The following is a 14,810-nucleotide window of genomic DNA, read 5'->3' as shown; positions in this document are numbered from 1 at the left end:
CCCCCCCCGGTGGGCTACATGAAGAGGGAGCCATCGCAGCGAGCAAAGGAAAGGAGGAACAGTGGATGAGCCCCCACAGATCACAGGCGGCTGTACGGCGCTTTCTGTGTTAACACAGGGCACCTTATACTTCTAAGCCACCCCAGTGGGTTCAATGCGAGGCATGAGATGACTAAGATAAAACGGCAGGAACGGCAGCAGCAAAAAAAACATAAAGAAGAGGGGGGGGGGGAAATACCCCCGAAATGGCGAGCCAGAGGCACTTTTTGAACCGCGGGGCCTTTGAATAAAAATTAGTTCTGACACCAGATTAAGGTGGTTTTGTTGTCATCCCCCGCCTCTCAACCCCCCCCCCCCCCTTCTCAAAACTCACAACAAGACCCACTCGGAGCATCTTTTCGGGCTTGTGAATTATTCCCTTTAATAAAAGTGATTTGTAGGGAGAGAGGCTGACATCGGTGGACTAATCTTTAACTCGGCACGATCCGCAACTACTTCTGATAGGGGAAACTCAGCTGGTTGCTGTTTTGATGGTTCTAAGAGAGACTTCAAACTATATTAATTTTCTTCTATTTCCAAGGCTGTTGGGACCTCCGACTGGTTTGGATATATCACGCAAGATGAGAAGCATTCCTTTTCCCTTTTCCACACTCTCTCCCGCCTGTTCACCCTCCACCTTGAAATTAAACTTCCCCCATTAATTACAATAACATTAACCCAAGCAGTGCTGCTCGTAGGGCAAGTGGCGGGCGGGCAGATGTTGCTGCATTGCGACGGTCTTCTTTACAATGGGCAAGCTTCATTCCCCAAAAACCACAAGCGTGTTTACCGTTTCAGTCCGCAGTTGCTTTCGAGGCTCGGGAGCTAAGAAATAATATAATAATAAATTAAACGATGCCACATCGTAATAAATGAATAATGTAATATTTGTGATCGAGACAAAAAAATAGAAAAACTGGGCCCGACTTACGGGCGTGATTGTGAGTGCAGCTCTTAGCAGGTTAAGGCGAGGAAATCAAGTTGTGGCCAGCAAGTGTGCAAACAGCGAGACTCACCACTTGTCTCATTCGCACCCAGCATTAAAGGAATAAAAGGGGCATGCGAAAGAGCCAGTGGCCATTCCAGTACTCAGACGAGCAAGACATCTGTGAAATAAAAAGCCTCGGAACAGAATAGAAATTTTTTTTTAAAGAGTGTGCCACACAACTTCATAAGCGGCCAGCAAACTGAAAGCAGTAATGATTGGGTTTTTCTTAGTCTTTTCAAAGACGGAATGAAACGTCAAAAATGTCCTTCAGAATATTTTTTTTTCTTCTAAACTTCTGCCCATCACTTCCCTCCTCTCGGGCTTCTCTAAACGTAAGTTGCTCCGGCTACAAACGCAATGCGCAAAGTGTGCGCTGTAACATAAAGCCAAAGCCAGCAAGCCCCCCCCCCCTCCACCCGATCAGCTGGAGAACTTCAACAACGCTAGATTTGAAGCTTTCGTGACTGCAAGGATTCATACTCTTAGTTCTTTCGGTAAAGTCACGTAGGTAAAAAATGAAATAAATAACAATAAAATAATAAAATCACGACGTTTCGGAGGCAACACAAGTCTCCGTCATCAGGTGGGACTGTCACAGCCAGATTTGCTGCATCAGGTGAGGCAGGGATTCCAAGATGCAAGCTCTTAAATACAAGTTAATGGGGAGGAGAGGGGAGGGGGAGCTTATCAGAATGTGGTAGCCAATGAATGGAACGTATCGGGAGGGGGGGAAATTAACGCTCCTCCTGAGAAGAATATACTATTATGTAAAAACACACCAACTCTAAACTAAATCGGGCTCATCTGTAAAAAACGTTACTTACAAAACTGATGAAGGGTGGTCAACGGAGAGGAAATTAGGCCTCCGCGTGGGCCCACCACGGGATGGGGGGGAGGGGGGCCTGAGTCTACGGGAAGGATTGCCGCCGTTTAAGTTGGAGGGATGGCCTGCCGGGGCTACTATCTGCCCCGAGAGCTTCAAGACACCTCGGGCGCGCGCACGCCTATCAGCTCAGCGCAGACTGTGGCCGAGCTGCTCCATTCATTTTCTCCCAAATTCACTTCCCAATCCCTTCCCTTCATCCTGCACCGACCTCCCGAAGATGGGGCTATTTCCCAAAAAAAACGAGCGGAGCTCTTTTAACCGCCCCACCACGAGCCTGACTTCTCCCCCGGACCACGCACCCCTCCCCTCCCACCCCGAACCAGCCGCACCAGCTGCCACCACGCCATCTAGTTGTAACAGCGATCAAGCATTTTAAAAACTGTTCTTTCTCACAACTTTTAAGACAGATAGATTTTTTTTCTCAGATACCAGTTGACAACTTCAGATGGTCGGTAACATCGAGTCTATGCAACCCCCCCCCCCCAACTCGGCATTTCATGTCGGCAGCCTGGTCAGAAAGGTAAATCTCAACAGGACATCAAGCCGGAGAGTCGGGAGCACGCAAAAAATTAAGAGTCACCGAAAATGCAGCGGCGGAGAGCGTAAAGCTGCGACGAGGCTCCCCACACGAGACCAAGGACCCTCGATAACCGCACCGGACCGCTGTCACAAGGGCGGCTGGGCCCACGCGAAGGCGGTGGGGGGAGTTGTTGTGCAAGCATCTCACTGGAGGATTTTCCTCGAGTCCGACTCATTCACCTTGAAAGCCGGCACGCAGCCGATTTTGTTTAATCGAGATTGGAAATGGGGCCCGGGCGTTTTATGCCCGTTCACGCGGACACCGTTAGTTGGAGGGATTATGAAGGGGGGGGGGGGTAAACGGCTCATTTGTTTATTTATACATTCATATTATTATTAACCAAAACGATATCAAAGGAAAGCAAAAAAATGTATTACTAATGCGCAGTTAGTACAATTAAGGCCATTTTAATCTTCAACCATGAAGCTCGTGTGGACTATTGGAGGACACTGCGACAGTGTGCACTGCTGTTGTCCACACAAACGAGGCAACATGAAACAAGACGGCAAGTGAAGGTGTGTTGGGACACATGGACGTCTCAGTGTGCAAACATTTTCAAGCCAAGAAGGCGAGGAACACAGAGATTGACACGCTCTCAACACTGAACCTACTGGCACGGTTTCAATTACCACTGGCGCTGGGGTATTTCTTTTGTGGGGAATTAAAGTGACCCTGTGAAACTATTGGCAAGAGTATCACTTGTGGACCACTGTCATAGCGTAACATCTCAAGATGTGCGTCTATTAATTGGGAAAATGCATCCGTCTTGACAAGGCGCGAAACAACTCACGAACATCGTGCACTTGACGCAGTGTCACAATTCAAGGTCACGATTCAATTCCGGAATGGAGTTTATTTTCACTTTAACATTCTGGTGAACGAAGCTCCGCTCTAGTGTCTGCAGGGGTTCACATGAACCCATTACAAACATCACATACCGCAAAGGTAATTCAAAGAATTGAAAGCACAAATTGATTCTAACCATTTCGATTTAAAGCTTTCGTGACTGCAGGGATTCATCTTCTTGGTTCTTTCGGTAAAGTCATCACGTAGAAGGGAAATAATAAAATAATACAAATAAAACATATTGTATTATGTTTAATAATAAAATAAAAACATATTTTATTATGTTATATTTTTTTTATTTTATTATTTCCCTTCTACGTGACTTTACCGAAAGAACCAAGAAGATGATTCTAACCAATCTATTGATAGTCACAAGCCTCGTCTTTAGTAGTCCTTATGAATTTGACTTTTGCCCGTGGACCCAACGCAAAAGACATTTGACTTTTAAGTTGCCAAAAAAAAAAGTCGAACTGTTGATGAGTGACATCACTTACCCTCTCATACACTTTGAAGTCAACGTTATTCAAAAGTAACACATTGCTCTTTCTCAAACCCTCCTTCAGATCATAATACTGACGTCCTTTATCCGTGGAATCCACCGAGGAAGCGTGACTTTTTCAGGAGAGCGTCACAATGTGCATCTCAGCCAGTTGTTTTTCACCGAGTGTTTTACAAGTTTTGGAAACAAACAATTTTGCGTAATACGCACAAGCAAGACCGAGCTGCAACCCACTACGCTCACCGCACTAAAACAACTGCCATCGCCAGGCAATTATCCTTCAATGAACACACGATGACCGTGGCCCAAAAACACCTCGAGTGCGCCCAATCCCAACAGATCTCCGCTTCAGCTAAGCAGAGGTTTGAGCCTGGACAGCGCGTAGATGGGCGACCACCACGCATTAAACGGGTGCTGTAGGCCGCTGCCCACGTTGTGGGCAATGGAGGGCAGCGCAGAAAAATCCGCGTCCTAGTTCCTTGCCTTCAATGAGATTATCACGTTTGGCTACGTGCGGCGTGCGGACGAAGTTCAACAAACATACATTCAATAGCCAACGTCGTGCCCGCGTGTCGTTTGCACACGCTCCTTGTCAGTGCTTCTGTAACCACATTGAGCGATGCCAGGAACAAACGCACACTTGCCACATTACAGCCCACAAAGGGCACCCGGCAGTTAGAAAATGCACACTTCAAGGTCATGCTCAGCTAGATGTTGGCCGCGTCGAGTTTATCCGACTCGACATTTTTTCTCCAACGCCACCACATGCTGCTGCTGGGTTTTCATTATTTACCGCCCGTGAACTTTTCCGACGCAAACAATGCCATGAGCATGAAAAAATAAGAATAGGTGTTTACGCTTGCTAGCAATGAAACAGTTGTGTTAAGATGCTCAAACACCAAATAGAAACCTTTTGCAAGGAATCAAGTCTGCATTAACCACACTTACTTGTGGTGAACATGCAAACAAACATGCTCTGATAATGTATGCATTGTCTTTTAAACTTATTGGTCTACACCATTATTTATGGTGGTTATCTTATTTTTTTATACTTTGATTCTGGCAAAAAAGTCCCATTTTAATGTCATCAGCAGTCAAGAAAGTCTCGTCATTTGCAAAATAACTCAAAAGCCAAGGTCGCAGTGTGATGCTCAATTTTAGCAGTGTCAATTCCACATTCATACGGCACGGGCTTACCGTAGAAAACCCAGATCAATTGTGACATTTTTTTGCAACCATTACAAACACCTGCAATAAACAGAGCGCACCTCCTTCAACGCCAATGCAGTGTGAACAATGAGACAATAGTACCAGAAATAGCTACAAAATAAACTACTCAAAACAATCGTTCGTGTTGTAAATCACCGAAATATTTGTTTTGTTATTTATATTTTCCATCATGACACGAATGATTATTTTTGGTCATGCATCACGGCTACGTAATGTTGCCTTGAACTAGGAGCCCATAGCGTGAAGATAGGGTCCATCCGCAGCTGTACCATCGGCAGTTGACAAGCAAGCATTGATCCAAGCAAGCCCGACTTTGCATGTCAAAACCGGTCCAGAGTTTTCTCGTCTTTAAATCATTGCCTAACATTATGCTCTTCTAAACGGCCATGCGGCTAATGGGTTGTGTAAGCAATACTTGTATTTGTCATGTGCAGATATGGATACGTCTGCTTATTTATCTTGTCACACGTTAAACAGGTCCATAGGATGTTGAGGAGTGGCGCTGCAGGTCTGGCATTGGGCTACTCACAGGGAAGTGTGGTAGGGCCACCCGTCCATTCGCCCGGATGCTCCGGTGCATCTCCCTCCGCTGCTGCTTCTTGAAGCGGTACGGAGGAATCCCATCTCTGCGCGCGCACACGAAGGATCAGGGCAACATTTTAACAGCGCGTCACACTTGTCCCACTCACTCACTACCATGCACTCACACATCCACTCGTGCACATAAAGACAAAGATCCCCCGTACAGCCTGTAATAGCCTGTTGGGGCAAGCACTGTTAGCGTTCATCTATGAAGAGGCCTGGACAGCACACAAGAGCGTAGATGGGCAACACCACGCCATGGCCGCCTCGGTTTTCCCAGTGCCGATGTTTACACACCGCACCAGGTACTAATTTGAGGCCGCGTCGACCTAGGGGAGGCCCAGCACCGGTTCAGATAATCGTCACTGGTGTTGGCCGAGAGCGGGAATCGAAATCATGTCGCCACACGCACACACACACACGCGCGTGCGCACAAAGGCAAAGATCCCCCCAACGTAGCCTTCACAGACGGTTTGGGGCAAGTGCTGTTAGCGTGCGCGCGCACACACACAGGCGAGCACACACGCTAGCCATTGAGTGAAGGCGACATTTCGGTAAAACCGGTTCTTAATGCTCGCTGGGCGCGACTCGGCGAGGTCGGGGAGATCAGAGGGAAGTTCGCGCAGCAAAACAAAAAGGACCTCAGCCGCCGCGCGCACGCCTTGGCGCGTTCAATGCCATTGCGCAACGAGTCACGCACGACGCAAGAGCAGCCCTCTCGTCACCGCTCGCAGCCCGGCGTGAGCTTCACTCAACGGCAGCCGACTTCAAAATAAAAAAAATCAATTCCTGGCCGCAAAGTTCAAAAGCAATAAATGCATAAATCAAAGTGAGCAGTCAGAGCTGTTCACGTTGCTTAAACGGGTGTCGGGCGATTCTTATTTAGATTTATGGCCCCTGGTCCAGAGGTGAAACTTCCACATTCTGTGGGCAGGGTCTGGTCACTCCAAAGGACGCATGCCACCTGACTTCTCAAGGCGTGGTAGCCAAGTAATGTCCATCTCAGGGCTTTAAAGCTGTCAAGAGAGAAAAAAAAAGAACACCAACCTGTGAATATCTACGAAAGAACTCAAACGTATCGGCCTTACGAATGTGATAATCAATAAAGTTTCTTCACTTCTATTTTTTTTTTGAGCCAGCACTCCACACAAACAACACGCGCCGTGCGATGATATCCTGTCTGCCTTGCTCAGAAATCCAGTGAATTGGTGGCACTGGAACATTGTGGAGGGCTACTTCCAGCATCATCAAAGGAGCTCATTCATTTGCTCCGTGTGACTCAATCCCACACACCTAGGAACAGGAATTTTTTCATACGTGCATTTTTTTCCCCCCCGAAACCGGTTTTAAAGTTTGACTTATCGCGTGTACACAAAGCCTGTGCGGCGGGCTGCGTCTGGCAAGGAGGCGCTAAAGTCTGATCCTCTCCTGTTCCAATGCCCTACCCTGAAACACGCCCCCACAACCAACACACACACACCCCTGATTTATTTTCCAGAACAGTACAAATAAATAACATAGGTATGCGCCATCCTCCCGGACGTTACACTGCAGCCCACTTTATTGTTCCATGTTCACAGATTTCACAACATCCTCTCGGCAAAAAGTCGTCGGCTCTCCTGCGCTTTCCCGTATTGTCCGAATAGACTCAATCCTCCACGAATAAAATAAAAAATGAGCACAACGCTAGAAGAAAATTTACGAGCCATGCTATTTTTACTTGACCAGGGAAGGACAACCGAGCGAAATAGCTCCTTCTCAGAAGCGACCTGGCCGCAAGTGATAACTCAAGTGGCTTACCACGTGGACATTTCTAGCAGCCACAAATACTGTTAAGTGCATGTTTCTAAAATGTGGAGGAGAAAAACGGGAGGACCCGAAGAAAAATCCACACGACCAAGGAGGGGACAACATGCAAACACTAAATATACAGCGGGTGTCAAGAGTCGGGATTGAACCCACGACCTCCTGTATACTAGGCGAGGTAGTTAACAACTCGCCACTCTCTCCCTGTAAATGGCACAGACTCCACGTGAGGTTTTGCCCAGGAAGCAGTTTTAGTTCAATTTAACACGTAGTTCAGCTGCACGGCAGAAAGGTTCCCAAAGCGAGCGAGTGTGGGGAAATACCCTTTATATATGTGACAAACTAAAATCTTGGGCAACTTTAACGCGTGCCGATGTTCCAACTAGCACTCACAGCTTCATCGCTCGGCTTAAAATATCGCTGCCCCGTCGCACACTTTTCCCACCGCTTTACTTTTAAATTGGCGCTCGGGACACACGAAACGATCCACTTTCGCGATCACCAGAGCGGGTTAGAGATTTAAAGCAATCTCGCCACAAGCGTCGCTCGCTCAACAGCCGTTTCACGGGAGGAGACGATGTGGTAAATGAAGGTCACACGGCAGCTTCAAGCGAGGCAAAATAACGCGATCCGCCCAAAACTACAGCGACGAGGCAACACGCAACAATCCCGGGCTCTGCACCTCTCGCTCTCTTCTCATCTCTGGAAAGACGACGTCAACCGTAAAATGCACAATTCGATATTCCTTTCACGCGGCAGTCTTTATCCCCTCTTTGTAGTATTTACACTCAAGGACAATATTTCAATTCGGGTATCGATTTGTCTTTCATCTCTCTCTCTCTCTCGCACCGCACATTTATTTATTTGTTCTCTCTGAAACCACCCCCCTCTTCTCCCCACCCCGCCTTTTGAGACTCGTACTAGCTCCAAAGACAAAGATCCCCCGTACAGTCCTAAAAGACTGTTGGGGCAAGTGCTGTTAAGCGAGCACCTATGAAGGCCAGCACAGCACACGAGGGGATTGGTGGCCAGCACCATGCCCGACCGCCTTTGTCTGCCCAGTGGTGATGTTTACACACCGCACCAGGTACTAATTTGAGGCCGAGTCGACCTAGCAGGAGGAGGCCCAGGACCGGTTAAGATAACCGTCACTGGTGTTGGCCGTGAGCGGGAATTGAACTCGGGTCGCCGGCTTAGTAATGCAGCGCGCTAACCGCCGCTTCCACACGCAGTCACTCACCATCTGCTTCGGTCCCGCTTCCCCCGTGCCCATTCTCACACCAGGGAGATGACTGCACCTGCTTTATCCGTCATCTCATTCGCAGCCACCCGCCGACCCACTGCGAACGCTCTCCACTGCTCTCACGGTCATTAACTCCCCGCGCGCAATGACCGCACCGCGGTTGCCAGGCCGGGTCCACTCAACCCGGCCCACCGGTGACGTTCTTAAGCCTCATCGCCCCTGGGCTAGCTGTAACGAAGCTGGCATGGCACTGGCGTCAAAGTTTCTTTCCATGTTACCCGGTCTGGCCCAGGAAAAACAAGATCGCAGAGCTGGGCCCCCAAGATGGATTATCGACCCAAGCCGGACACGCTTAAGAACAACGGCGACTTCGGAACCATTTGAGAGGTCACGAGGTCAACTTGCAAGCGACACGTGCAGGCCGGCGTCACTCGCTCGGTTCAACGTCCCCATCCGTATTTGTGTAAAAAAAAGATTGTAAAAAGACACAAACAAGTTCAACTTACTCTAACCCCTACCACAATATTAAACTATGTAAAAAGTATATATTTTTTTATTTGAGTCAATCCGTGACTTCGATGGCTGTGGAATTTACGACCATGGAGATTGGGGGAGCCTACAAAGCCTAAGGCTTCGAGGAACATGGGGACATGAACCCATGCATTGGAGCTGTACCTGGGCCGGTTCTGGGCCAGTCCTGGGCCAAAGTGGCCATGGAAACCAAGGGCAAGCCTGCCACCCTCGTGGACTTTTTACCAACGACCCATTTGCCGTACCTTCTACGTGTAAATTTGGAGACAACAAAAAAACACTGCTCCAAGTATGAGGGCCAATAAAACATGTTGGCGAAGTCAAATCCAGAGCAGTGAGGGTTTGTCTAATTTAATACACAACCGTGACTGGGATACGTTGATCTGGGAAGATGACTGTTCGATAGATCAGCAGTTACTCGACCTTGGCAAAATAGCGAATCGTGTTGACCGATTCTCTGTGCGTGCAATTGCCAAGCGCCGCCAAACACTTGCGTGCGACAACGCAACGTTCGTAATTAATTCGGGGGGGGGCTTGCCTTGCGTGCCACTTTGAGTGAAAGATGTCGCCCTGGGTGTGGATGTTGTGAGAAGAGCCTGTACACACCCACCAAACACGACGATTGAGTCATTAAATAAAGACTGGCTGCTGAACTCAGGAGTGATCGGTAAACAAGGTTCAACCCGGTTCAACGTCTCCTGTCCCGGCCGTCACATATCTATCCACCGTGACCAAATTAACTGCCGATGGTGTAGCCGTCAATTTTGATACATTTTGATAAATAAGACCTTTCCACACACAGCAATGTATTCTTAATCTTCCGAAGAGCACTGGTTGGCTACGTACGGTGCGAAAGAAGTTCAATATATATACATACATACAATCCCACGTGCGTCTGCTTACTTCCAAAGTAGTGAAAGCATTTTCGCATGTTTACAGTAGTTTGCGCTTATTTTCGTCCAGTAACCTATGCAACAGTAATTTACTGTTCAAGTTCACACGTCTGACCTTTTGATACATTAGCCGTGCATATAGCTCGATCCTGACCGAGCCGGATATGCGACGTTGTACCGTACCGCACAGCGGAAAATCATCAAATATCGTTTCACTTTCTGTATGGTTTATGTAACAAGCAACGCAACAAAACGCAATGGTTTTAAAGCAATTCGCTCCCAGTTACCAACGCCATTTAGATGCGAGTGCTGCAGTACTTGCATCCTCGACACATAAAGCACTTGTGTTGCGTTTTAAGATCCCCGTGACTTGTGGGTGAGAGAAAAGGGAGGCTTATTAAAACGTAGCCTTGAGTGGTCGGCAAAGTAACTCAGAAGACGAGAGAAGAACCCTGCAAAACAATACTTTTAACCGGCCAATTAAAATGACGCTATATTTCCCCCGAAGGTGTTACATTGAAATCAACCGGTTGCAAAGCATTAACGATGTACATCATTACTACTACTACTAACAGTCTTGGTTTTCAGGGCAGTAAAAAGAGTGGACGTGTGTATTTTAAGAAGACAGTGTTTAGAAGCAGTCCACCAGTACGCCTTAATTTAAGGCCAAGCAGACCTTGGGAGGCCCAGAATAAGTTCATAAAAGGCACTTGGCCACCGATTTTATCCGTGTTCAGAAATCTTATCGACGTGCATTGCATTTGTTACGTAGTCCATGTACCAGCACTCCACACCACAAAGATCCCCCATATAGTCTCGAACACTGTTGGGGCAGGCGTTATTAGTGAACTCAAAGGGGTGGTGCTGCCTTGCAACGTGCCTGACCTCAATTAAGGCACAGTGGACCTAGGGGAGGCCCAAAACCGATTCAGATATTTGTTACCGATGTTGGCCATGAGGGCGAATCGAACTCGGGTTTCTGGGTTCGTAGCGCAGTGCGCCAACCACTACACGACCGAACCGCACACCCAAACACACACGCACAAATACACACACTCACACATACATACATACACACGGACAGCACACAAAAGGTACATTGCTTGAACGTCACACGTGCAAAACACAAGCTGACAACACGGCATTGGAATGTATCCAGTTTCCACGACGACTTAAATTTGAATACAATATTAAATGTTTTTTTTACGCAACTAGCCCCATTGAATTGCCAAGGAACGCTGTTCATAACCAATGCCGTTGAAGGTGCATAACTTTGCAGCCAACTGCATTACCGGCCCCCTGCTTTTCTAAATAAATAAATGAAGATTCCGAGAGACCCGAGCAAAAGGAACAACGGGCTCGCACCCTCAGACAGGGGATGAGTCGACCGCACGAATACGAGGCCTTCATACAGCAGTGGATTTCTAGAAAAGTGGCGGCGCGCGTGTGTGCGTACACATGCGCACGGGCCGCAGAGCACACTTTTGCTGCGCTTGACGCACGGTCGTGCTCGCACCTCGGCTCCTGCAACTTTCACGTGCTCATCGATTCACGTATATCGGGATTTCCGCGTGAGCGGCCGGCGCGGTTTGAATTATTGACGGGGATTTTGATGCCGCTTGCGAGGCAGCCCACGCTTTCGCTGGCACATGTACGGTGCAAAAAAAAAACTATTTCTTCGTATAATTATAATACATATACGCCACTTCATTGCTCTTTATTTTTGATGTACGATAAAAACAAACGTGCTCCAAGCAGCAGCGGGGACAAAAGTCAAAGTGTCCCCCCCCGATCTCCGCACTGACCTTAAGGCTCAAACGAGCAACGGATGGTGCTCCTTTCCAACGGGGGTCACCGGTAGAAAATGCCACATTCATACGGCTGAGATATTAAGTCTGTCTTAAGGATAATCATTGGCTCATCTTCAATGAAGATGGGTTGCCGAAACAAGCAAGGAGACAATTTGACTTCATTTAACTGAGGATAGTACACGTGCACACACACGTGTACAAAGGCGAAGATGTCCCATGTGTTGGGGCCAGTGTTGTTAGGGAGTGTCTCGTAAGGCAGGCAACAGCACACCAAGCGGCGGTGTGGCCAACCCTGTGTCCTCCTCTTCCGCATTCCATTCCCACTGCTGATCTTCACACATTGTACTAAGTACTAACTTTAGACCAAGACCCTACACAAGGTTTAAACAGCAAATGTCACTTGTGTTAATGTGCACTACAGGGCCGGTGACTCAACTCTCGTAGCAAGGTTCGACTACAACGCAGTGTTTTAACCACAGGTACCTCTCAACGCTCGCACAGTATGAACACAAGATTCACGAGGCACAGAATGCAAGGTACAAGACAGGAGACACCTGCCACGATCAATACACAAAAAGTGGAAACACAAAGACACAGAGCACTGACACACGGCGCAGAATGCACAGTAGACAGGAGACACGAGACACGATCACCAGCGCCAGCGGCTGCAAGGAGGCCCCACCGATAGAGAATACAGCCCGGCGTGCACAGCGCTACCCACCCATGTGCTCCCTTGGGGTCCTGCAATGCCCCCACATCAAATGCAGCCCAGTCACAATGCGCTACGCTTTGAAGTCGTCTGCCCGGCCTGACTCCCCAGCGTCAAGAGCTGAGCCCACGGGCTGCAAGAGATGAAAGCGAAAAATATGCGTGTGTCCGCGTGTGTGCTTGCTTGTGCTCGTACGTACGTCTGTGTGTGTGTGTGCGTGCGTTGTGTGTTCTGTGGGTGCGCGCGTTATAGACTGCACCCCCCCCCACCCCCGCATCTAACCCGCTCGCAATAACCGTGCTTTGCAAAAGAATCCCATGGCGAACTGTTAATCGTGGAGGTTATGAAATTAAATAAAGAACGGCGTGCGTGCGTGCGTGCTGTTTGCATGCACACACGAGCGTGCGCAGTTGCGTGTGTGTTTGGCGTCTGTTGTAGGCGAATCCCTCTTTACATCCAGAATGACTGCAGTGTAAAACGAATGCCGAGTTGAGCGTTGCATTTTGAAAAGTAAACGATATTCCCTTATTGATGCATTACTCGTGGTTTTACTTACAAATGTGAGTTAATTAGAGCTAGGGAACAAACGCACACAATCGCAGTGCACGCATTCACACACACACACAGCTGCGATAATCACTTTAACTCCCTTTAAAGTTGAACCCATGAAGAACAAAGTAAAATTTGAAATAATTTATTTTCCTTAGTATGAGTGCTTATTTTTAATTTCAAAATTGCTGTGTACACAACTCCATAAATAAAGGAAAGTGATGGGTGATAAGGAAGACAATTAGGTTGTAAATGATGGCCGCCGATGATTATTATAATGATGTCAATTACGATGATAAGAAGCCATACCAAGATAGATACTCTCACTCGTGGCCCTCACACGTTTAACGTTCGAAACTAAAATAACCGAACCGATTTGCGCTCGACAACCAGGACATGTGCCACGGCGCGTCCACCGTGGCAGAAAATCGACTTCTTAATAAACTCCCAATCTTGTATGGCCCAACCAAGCATCAGAGCTTGAATATTTAAAGAAACAATCAAACTGCCTGCTCACTCACAAATATTGAAACGGTACTCGTAATCAACAAAGGCCCTAATAAAAGCCTGTGATGAAAACGGCACGTTCCCGCGGCAGGGACCAGTCTTCCCTAAACTACAAGCAGCTTCAAGTCCACCGTGAGAGAGGACGCTGTGCCGATGCTCGACTGAACAGGGAGACACACTTTTGACGTTTTGAGCACTACGAAAGGATCAGTTCGCCAAGATTCACGAGTGGAGTAGGTGGGCTTTTTTTTCATTTTGTTTTTGCGTAATCATGCTTGCCGGCCACTTTGTTCTACGTTGCTACGGATCAATGGCCACGTGGGTGCCCACACACCTGACCACTTCATAACACAGCCGGCCGACACATCCAAAGCCAACGTGTGTCGCCATGCTCAGGTGAACACTGGACAGAGGCCATCTGTGCTGGGGGTCCCGACACCATCGACGCAAATTTCATTTTACTGACAGTACCGAGTAACGCTCTAAACATTTGTATTCACCGGCAATTCAATGAGTCCTGAGGTTAATGGTAATCATTTGATTAAAGATCGATACATTTTCCACCACGGTGATGCGTGTATTGCGAGCATGACAGTCAAAGATTAATCAACTAGCCTTTTGCCTGTCCAAGAACGGGTTCATTGCAGTAAATCTGAAACGTGCAAGTGAAAAGCAGACCCCGACGTGATATTTATTGCATCAATTCGCGTGCAATTTGTAAGGGCACGGTGACACAGACCTATTTCATTTTAAGGTTATATAATCCCTTGTTCATCATGACGTCCTTTTTACTTCAATGTCTCAACAGCGTTACGGAGATTGTGTGACGTGAGGGTTGTAAGTTGACGCCGAGGAGGGGGGGAGGAGGCGCCTTGGCCCCCCATGTGGAGTGACGTCAGCCGCAAATTCTTATTAATGGGGGGGGGGGTCCATTTGGAGGACGTCACCTGCTCATGATTATTAATGAGGGGGAATGTTCGATGTGGAGTGACGTCACTTACGCATGATGAATTATTAGTGAGGGGGGGGGGAGTACTCCATATTGAGTGACGTCGCCCGCTCATGATTATTAATGAGGGGTGGGGGGGGTGTCCATTTGGAGGATGTCACC

General features: G+C 47.9%; 1 protein-coding gene across 1 annotated transcript in view; it reads right to left on the bottom strand.

The window, feature by feature from the left end:
- The window catches only part of LOC144730342 (axin-1-like), a 59,775-nt gene that overhangs the window by 23,806 nt on the left and 21,159 nt on the right, over window positions 1-14,810 (bottom strand). The window contains exon 4 of the mRNA XM_078611087.1: window positions 5,598-5,694. Coding sequence (XP_078467213.1) covers window positions 5,598-5,694 — 97 coding nt within the window. The remainder of the gene's footprint in view (window positions 1-5,597; window positions 5,695-14,810) is intronic.

This window comes from Lampetra planeri, chromosome 35 (assembly GCF_965212315.1).
Source record: "Lampetra planeri chromosome 35, kcLamPlan1.2.h2, whole genome shotgun sequence".
In the NCBI taxonomy this organism is placed as follows: Eukaryota; Metazoa; Chordata; class Hyperoartia; order Petromyzontiformes; family Petromyzontidae; genus Lampetra; species Lampetra planeri.
The sequence above is the reverse complement of the archived record's forward strand: the minus strand, read 5'-3'. Positions and strand labels throughout refer to the sequence as shown.